The sequence below is a fragment of the Chenopodium album genome, chromosome 9, assembly GCF_948465745.1.
Source record: "Chenopodium album chromosome 9, dcCheAlbu1.1, whole genome shotgun sequence".
Lineage (NCBI taxonomy): Eukaryota > Viridiplantae > Streptophyta > Magnoliopsida > Caryophyllales > Amaranthaceae > Chenopodium > Chenopodium album.
This window is the reverse complement of record NC_137842.1, coordinates 61,367,740-61,376,144: the sequence shown is the minus strand read 5'-3', so window position 1 is coordinate 61,376,144 and position 8,405 is coordinate 61,367,740. Positions and strand designations below refer to the sequence as shown.

General features: G+C 33.9%; 2 protein-coding genes and 1 non-coding gene across 3 annotated transcripts; 1 reads left to right on the top strand and 2 right to left on the bottom strand.

Moving 5' to 3' along the window:
- Window positions 1-231: 231 nt before the first annotated feature.
- LOC145557862 (uncharacterized) lies at window positions 232-873 on the top strand. The gene has a single exon (XM_081619042.1). The coding sequence runs from the start codon at window positions 232-234 to the stop codon at window positions 871-873; it is 642 nt and encodes a 213-aa protein (XP_081475168.1).
- Window positions 874-3,045: 2,172 nt separating this feature from the next.
- On the bottom strand, window positions 3,046-3,129 carry TRNAL-CAA (transfer RNA leucine (anticodon CAA)). The gene has a single exon. It is a non-coding gene; the product is annotated as a tRNA-Leu (tRNA).
- Window positions 3,130-6,539: 3,410 nt separating this feature from the next.
- LOC145557861 (uncharacterized) lies at window positions 6,540-7,388 on the bottom strand. The gene has a single exon (XM_081619041.1). The coding sequence runs from the start codon at window positions 7,386-7,388 to the stop codon at window positions 6,540-6,542; it is 849 nt and encodes a 282-aa protein (XP_081475167.1).
- Window positions 7,389-8,405: the final 1,017 nt, after the last annotated feature.

The following is an 8,405-nucleotide window of genomic DNA, read 5'->3' as shown; positions in this document are numbered from 1 at the left end:
AATCAACCTTTTTTTTCTTCCTTTTTATTTGTCAATATTTTTTCTTCCTTTTTTGGGCTATATATAGGACTCACCTCATTTCCTTTCAATTCTCATAACAAAATCAAAGCCTTGTCTTCTCAATTATATTTTTCCCTCCTAAAAAAACCACACGTACACTCTCTTGCCTTTTACATTCACACAAAAAAAAAAATACAAAAACAAAACAATTACATACCTTAAAGCTTAAAAATGGAGCCAAATATTTCAAATTTATCAAAGAAATTATGGAAAATAGTGAAGGTGGCTATCTTCATGATAAAGAAAGGTTTATGCATAAAGAAATTACTCATGGATCTCAACTTGATGATGAAGCGCGGCAAGCTTGCTAGTAAAAACCTTGCAAACCTAATGCTCCACCACCACCACCACCACCACGACGATGATTACATCTCCAAAGTCGGGTTAGCTACACCCAACAACAACCCTAACGACGACACCACTCGTGTGTACGAGTTTAGTTGTAGTGACACCCCTCTATACCGCCATTACTTCACCAACAAGTTAAAGAAAATCAACCGTCACCAAAATAAAAATGTAAAAAATCCCTTATACATGCCTTCTCCTTATTATCAAGAAGATGGTGAAAATGTTAACCTAGAGGATGTTAGCAACATGGTCGATATGATGTTACACAATGAACAAGTTTCGGCCCCTTCACCGGGTTTTACTAGTCGTCTAGGGTTTGGACGTAGCCCTAGGGTCCGGCAGCTAAGGGTAACGGATTCGCCGTTTCCGGTGCATAATTCGGAGGAGGACAAACATGTGGATCAGGCTGCTGAGGCTTTTATCACCAAGTTCTATTCTCAGCTCAAGCAACAAAAATACAATTAAAAATATTTGTTTTTTTTAAAATTATATAAGTTGTAATAAAAAGGTAAAGCTTATTAAGCTACGTTTTTGTAGGAAGTGTTACAATAGTTTAAATTAGGGTTTTATTTTTTTATTAAGACAAAATGATAAATATACTATGTATTTAATGGAAAATGTATGACATTGTTTACAATAATAAAAGTATTATTATTAAATGTAACGTTGCACGAGCAATATTATTCCTTAGTGCATAAGTTTTGAGAATTATTTATATGATTTGAATTATTATTATATTATAAGTTGTGGCTATAGTTGTACTAAGCTAGTTGGTGCAGTAGTACTTTCAATTCCTCCTAATTTTCTTTTAATTTAGGCATATTTTGATTTTTGCTAGCTAGTTATTCTATTTTGATACTAATGGCTATATACTTTTATTTTGTGCCTTTGAAAAATTAAGTATAAAGCGAAATTTAAATATGGTTGGCTATGTTATTTGCTCCTTCAATTTGGGAAAGGTCTCAATCGAGACATTCAACTTGTGCTTTGCGAAACATGGAATCTAATAGAGAGTTCTAGTAAAAGGCTTAAGTTCCCATGTTAATTGACAGCTAACAAGATTTATAGAGTATATTCAACATACTCGTAGTATATATTTAGGCCAATGGCGACGGCGGATCTATACATGGGAACCTTTGAAAGAATATCTCCAAAATACTGCTCCGACAAATATTATATTAACTTTTTATAATTTTAAAAATAAATAATAAACAAGAGTGCTCATTAGTCAAATCAATGCGAGTAACATAGAATTGAAAGGGTATCAAAATGTAAGTGATTTATTTCACGAAGTTTCCTGGATCGTAAGTAGTAATAGTGTATTTAAGTAATAGTCTGTATACACGGGATAAGTCGTTAGGTCTTATCTGGACAATAGACAAATATCATCCAAATTTATACAAACTACCCAATGGAATGACTGATTTTCAACATGCTATAATTTAAGTACAACTTATCGTCACATACATTAATTATTTTATATTCAATTCATTTGACATTTAGGTTACAAAATGCCACAGTTTTTCTTAACTATAATGAGTAATAACACCAAACACCTAAACTGTAACCCCCTTACCTAAAAACAGATAAGCATAGCTAAGTTAATTAACAAATTAAAGCAAATAGAAATGGAGTAACAATCATAATATATATTCAAAGTTGTTATAATAATTAAATGCCCTTAGGACTTATCTAAAAACTGATAAAATATGGATTAGAGGGATTAATTAAGCAATATTGCTTTAATTAAGATGACTAAGCTAATTATTTTTATACTTGCAAATAACACAATAGTACTTGTAAAGTTGAATTTATAAATTTGTTGGGTGCAGAGAATACTTGTAAAGTTAAGCATAGCATAATTAATCTACTAATTTGGTAGTAAAAATATATAATGTTGCTGTCATTGTTATTATTAGTAATAACAAATAAGATTTTAGAAATAAAGTTGGATTATTAAGGATTTGGTTTGCTATAAATATACATTAGAAAGTAGAATACTCTGACGACATAACATAATTCCATTATGTTATGTATGCTAGTAGGCTAGTAAAGTACAATACAAGTTGTACTACTTGATTATTCTCAATTTATTAATCTTTCAACTTTCTAACCCGAGTCCTTTCTATTGAACTTCATATTAGGTGGAAACAATGGAGTTTTCTAGAGAAAACCCATATCAGGAAGTACCTTTTGGCCTTTTGCATATACAACATTACAACTATACAAATTACAAGTACTCCGTATTACGTACGTGATGTTGGATAACAAACTTTTGTGTATCATTTTACGTAACTTAAAATTATTTACGTAGTAAGTTATTAACTTACTTTTAAAAAAGGCAAAAGCTAAAGAACGTCCGGGGGCGTTGGATAACCTAGCTAAAAGTAGAAGGATCAAATTAAAAATTAACATTAATTACACTGATCGACGCGTGATTTTGTTATGCTCTCCCAAATTAATACCACTTGAGATAATATTTTAACATTGAAACTTTATGTTTTATAAAAAAATATTTTAATTTATATATTAGCTGGCCAGAGTAACTACATATTTTTATTTAATATATTAGCTAATTAATGTATCGATTGCATTTTAATGGTGTATGGAAAAAAAAAATTAAAAATGTACTAAAAATGTCAGAAGTGGGATTTGAACCCACGCCCTCTTTCGAAGACCAGAACTTGAGTCTGGCGCCTTAGACCACTCGGCCATCCTGACTGTTGTGTTGTTTTGTTGTACAAAATTTATTTATAGCAAACACAAAAAACGAAAGTGCTACTTATTTAGACTTGAAAGATTTGTTGTCTCCTAGTGTGCTTTATTAATGCTCCAAAATTGATAGATCAAACTAGATTATACAAAAGTTTTTTTAGCACAACGATTGCTGGCAATTTTTATCTTCTCTAAGTTTCACCTTTCGTAACTTTAAAAGTAAAAGATTTCTGGAAAGTTGGTTGAGAGCGAATACAAGTTACAAAAATTTTACTTAATTCAGTGGTGTTATGGTATCACCATAACCTGAATATATACGTACGTACCATCAATTTTACGAAATCATTTATACTCCGTAACAGATTTATTACGATTATTGTATGTGTAGTATAATGTAGGATTTATTGTGCGTATAAGATATTTTGTGTAGTAAAATGTACGATCTATTATTGTTGTACGCATAAGATATTTTGTGTAGTAAAATACTAAAATGTATGATCTATTCAAGCATTACCCAAACAATGTGATTATTTCTAAATAACTTTTAGCAAAATCATTAAAACAAAATTATATTCATCCATCCTGTTATTTATAGTTAGAATTCATAGCTCAGAGAAGCAATTAGTGGTTTGTACACCCGGGTGTACCATGTGCATGGTACACCCAGATTAAAGTGGAAAGAACATAACAAATAATTATGTGGTTTGTACACCCGAGTGTACCATGTGCATGGTACACCCAGATTAAAGTGGAAAGAACATAGCAAATAATTATAAAGTACATCATGAATTTATAAAAGAACATATCACTGAAATATAAAGAACACAGTACATTATGAGATACTTATTATCAAAAAGGTAAAAGATAATTATGAATTGAGTTTTATCAATAATTTAATGTCAAATCATTTTAAAATATTACATTTAAATTAGAAAATATTCAGATATAAAAAATTTCTCTATCTAAAATTAATTTTACACAAATATAATTCAAAGTTTCTTTCTTAATTTTCAAAAATTCAAAATTCAAAATATAAGAACATATTATATAAGTAAAAAGAACATAATTTGTATTATTATACCCAAAGAACATAAATTGTATTATTATAACCAAAGAACATGATTAATATATATTGCCTTAAAGAACATTGTTTGTATTATTCAATGTTCTTTTTTTTTTTAATAAATAAATACCACGTGTCAAGTGTTAATTAGCCAAAAAATAATAATTAAAAATAAACAAAAAAATGATAAAAGAACATTGATCAGACTTAAAACATATTTCATTACAATTAAAAAAATGATAAAAGAACATTGATCAGACTTAAAACATATTTCATTACAATTAAAAAAATGATAAAAGAACATTGATCAAATAGAAAGAACATCATCTTCAACCTTAGAAAATAACACCAAAACATAAAAATAGATACCTTTTATCTCAACAACGAATTTGTCAATTACATCGATCTTTCAATAAATGATTCTATAAGAATAGAGTGAATATTTGCCGTGAGTATTCTCCTTCACTGAAGTTCATTATATACAAACTATAAGCCCATAATTAGGCATAACTAAAGGCTACAAATCAGGAAGCTAATTGATAGCCCTTTGACTATAATATATACAAGATAATTACAAAAGATTATTTACATAATCTATCACACCCCCTTAGTCGAAACGGGAGCTTTGCGAACGCTGAGATTATCTCGAAAATCATCAAATAAAATCTTAGGCAAACCTTTAGTAAAAATGTCTGCAATCTGGTATCGGGATGGTACATGTAGGACACGAACCTCGCCTCGTTGGACTTTCTCACGAACGAAGTGAATGTCCATCTCAATATGTTTAGTGCGCTGATGTTGGACTGGATTACTAGAGAGATAAATGGCACTAACATTGTCGCAATAAACTACGGTTGCCTTTGTAACCAAACATCGGAGCTCTAACAATAAGTTTCGAACCCAACACGATTCTGAGACAACATTTGCAACCCCTCTGTACTCTGCTTCAGCACTAGACTTCGACAAAGTAGGTTGCCTTTTAGAAGACCAAGAAATCAGGTTATCACCAAGAAAGACACAATAACCTGATGTAGACCGACGAGTGTCAGGACACCCGCCCCAATCAGTATCCGTATAAGAGACAAGAGAATTAACGGATGACTTGTATAACTGCAATCCATAATCTGAAGTACCTTGAATATAACGAATAATCCGTTTCAAGGCATTCATGTGAGCAACCTGAGGAGCATGCATAAATAAGCAAACCTGTTGCACAGCATATGAAATGTCCAGACGAGTGAATGTCAAGTACTGTAACGCCCCACAAAGAGAACAATAAGTAGTAGGATCATCATAAGGAGTGCCGGATTCAGTGCTCATCTTCCCTTTGGAATCAACAGGTGTGGAAGCTGGGTTGCAATTTGTCATACCTGCTTTCTTTATAATGTCCTGAGCATATTTCTTTTGAGACAAAAACAAACCAGTATTGGTTCGAGTGACAGCAATACCTAAGAAATAACTCAAAGGACCCAAGTCTTTCATTGCAAATTCAGAGCTAAGCTGAGAAATGACATATTTTCGAAGTGACTCTGAAGAAGCAATGAGAACAATGTCATCAACATATAGAAGAATGTAAGCAGTATCATTACCATGGCGATAAATGAACAAAGAAGTATCCGATGTGTTGTGTACGAAGCCAATAGATGCCACAAAATCAGCAAATCGATGATACCAAGCCCGGGGTGCCTGTTTCAGACCATAGAGAGCTTTCTTTAAGAGACATACATGATCAGGACGATCCGGATCCTTGAACCCCAGAGGTTGATACATGTACACAGTTTCATTCAAGTTACCATGTAAGAAAGCATTCTTCACGTCCAATTGATGAATAGACCAAGACTTGGATAAAGCAATGCTAAGCACCATCCGTATAGTAGCCGGTTTTACAACCGGACTGAAAGTTTCATCACAATCAATTCCTGCTCTTTGAGTTTTCCCATCACCAACAAGACGAGCCTTATGTCTCTCAAAAGAGCCATCAGATTTCGTTTTATGCCGAAATATCCAAAGAGATCGAATGATATTGACATTATAAGGTCGTGGAACCAAGTCCCAAGTACCATTGTCAATAAGAGCATCATATTCTTCCTGCATAGCAATTTTCCAATTATGGTCACGTAGAGCATGTACGGGATTTTTTGGAATGGGTGATATGGAGGTAGAAGTGTGAAGAGAGTGATTTTGATATTTTGGATTTGGTTTGACAATTCCATGACGACTACGAGTGGCCATAGGGTGAGGATGGGAAACCACGAAAGGGGTAGGAGAGATATGTGGCCCATCCACGTCAAACAAGTTAGCCCCCGCATTAGCACCCGCGTTTAACCCGGCGGGGCTGGTAGGAGGTGACAAGTCACACTGCCGAGTCACGCTGCGAAGGCTGCTGCTGCGGTGAGGCACCCCCACGCTGCTGGTTGCCGGAGCCGCCTTTACCCTTGCCGGATTTTTGGCCATTTCCACCACCACGCTGATTGTTTCCCCGAGAAGAAGAATGAGAATTTTCAGCATTGGGTGGAGATGTCAGAGAGGATTGCGTGATGTGAGCCTCGTCATGAGATTCAACAGAAAGATCAGTAGCATTCCCCTGTTCTTCTAATTCAAGCATTGAACGAATAGTGTCGAATGAGGGCAGCGGGTTGAGGTGACGAACGGAAGTGCGAAAGGGCTTGTACTCCTCCGAGAGACCTTTCAAAAGCTGGAGAGCCATTCGATTGTCAGAGACCGTGTCTCCAACATTCCTCAAGTTGTCAGCTAGGGTTTTTAGGTGAGCGCAATACGACTTAACACCATCAAATTGATCTAGCCTGGTGTTTGTAAATTGCGCATCATATTGTAAAGCTCTCGCGGACTTGTTGTTCAGAAAATAATTCTTCAACCTGTTCCAAGCTTCGGCTTCCGAATCATCGGGATCGAGAATGGAGGTGAGAAGGTCATAAGAAATTGTCCCGTAAATCCATTGACGAACTATGTCATCAAGTCTCTGTTTGAAAGCTTTTTCGGCTTCCGTCGGAGCGGAAACCTTGGCCGTAGGATCAACTGGCGGAGGTAAAATGTGGTCTATTACCAAATTAGCGCGGCAATGGAGTTGAAACAAGGTGGACCAGCTGTTGTATTGTTTACCTGCATAATCTAGAGTGACAGGAATGCACGCCTTGATGTTAGGAACAACGGTGGCTGGGTGAACCTTGCTAGCATCGGCCATGGAGGAAAAAGAGAAAAGAGATGCGGAAGAGAGGTTTAGGAAAGAAGATAACCTAGAACTCGTGATACCATATAAGAATAGAGTGAATATTTGCCGTGAGTATTCTCCTTCACTGAAGTTCATTACATACAAACTATAAGCCCATAATTAGGCATAACTAAAGGCTACAAATCAGGAAGCTAATTGATAGCCCTTTGACTATAATATATACAAGATAATTACAAAAGATTATTTACATAATCTATCAGATTCACCAAAACGATAAAATCAACTCCGAAATAACATTAAATCACTTTGAAATTCAAAATTTAACATAGTTTCTCTTTTTCTTTCTTTTTTTTTTTTTTTTTTTTTTTTGAGATCTATAAACCCAATTTCTTTCTCTTACCAAAAAAAAAAATGAAATTTTGTTTATCAAAAGTAATATGGAATGTAAATAATGAATAAGGAATAAAAATATTTTGATTTTTTTTTCTCGTGTACTTTGTATTTGTATACAATGTTCTTTCTGCGTTTTTATAACTCATGCATTTTGACCGGGTGTACCATGCTCATGGTACACCTGGGTGTATGATGAAATTTTCATTAGAGAAGTAGTTGCCACAATAATAGCTATAAAGGGGGCCTGTACCAAGGTTGGAGTAAGGAAAGTGATATTAAAAAGGTTTTTTTTTTTTCAAAATGTCATTTTAATTCGCCACCTAAGAACGCTGTTTAGAAAAGTGGTCAGTAGATGTAACAAAGTTGAATCAACTTAAATTAAGCGCATCACTCTAATGTAATGAACTTTTGGTTAGATGGAAGCTCCCCTTGGTCTTCAGATAAAAGTGGTCAATACATATAACGAAGTTGAATCAACTTATAGAATGTTCTTTTCAGCTTAATTTCAGTTCAATTTAGCTCCAATCAGTTCAATTCATAATTTCCTACTCTCATAAAATATTCATTTCAGTTCAGTTCAGTTCAGTTCAACTCCAATTAGTTCAATTCAGTTCAGTAAATCAAAACAGACCCTAA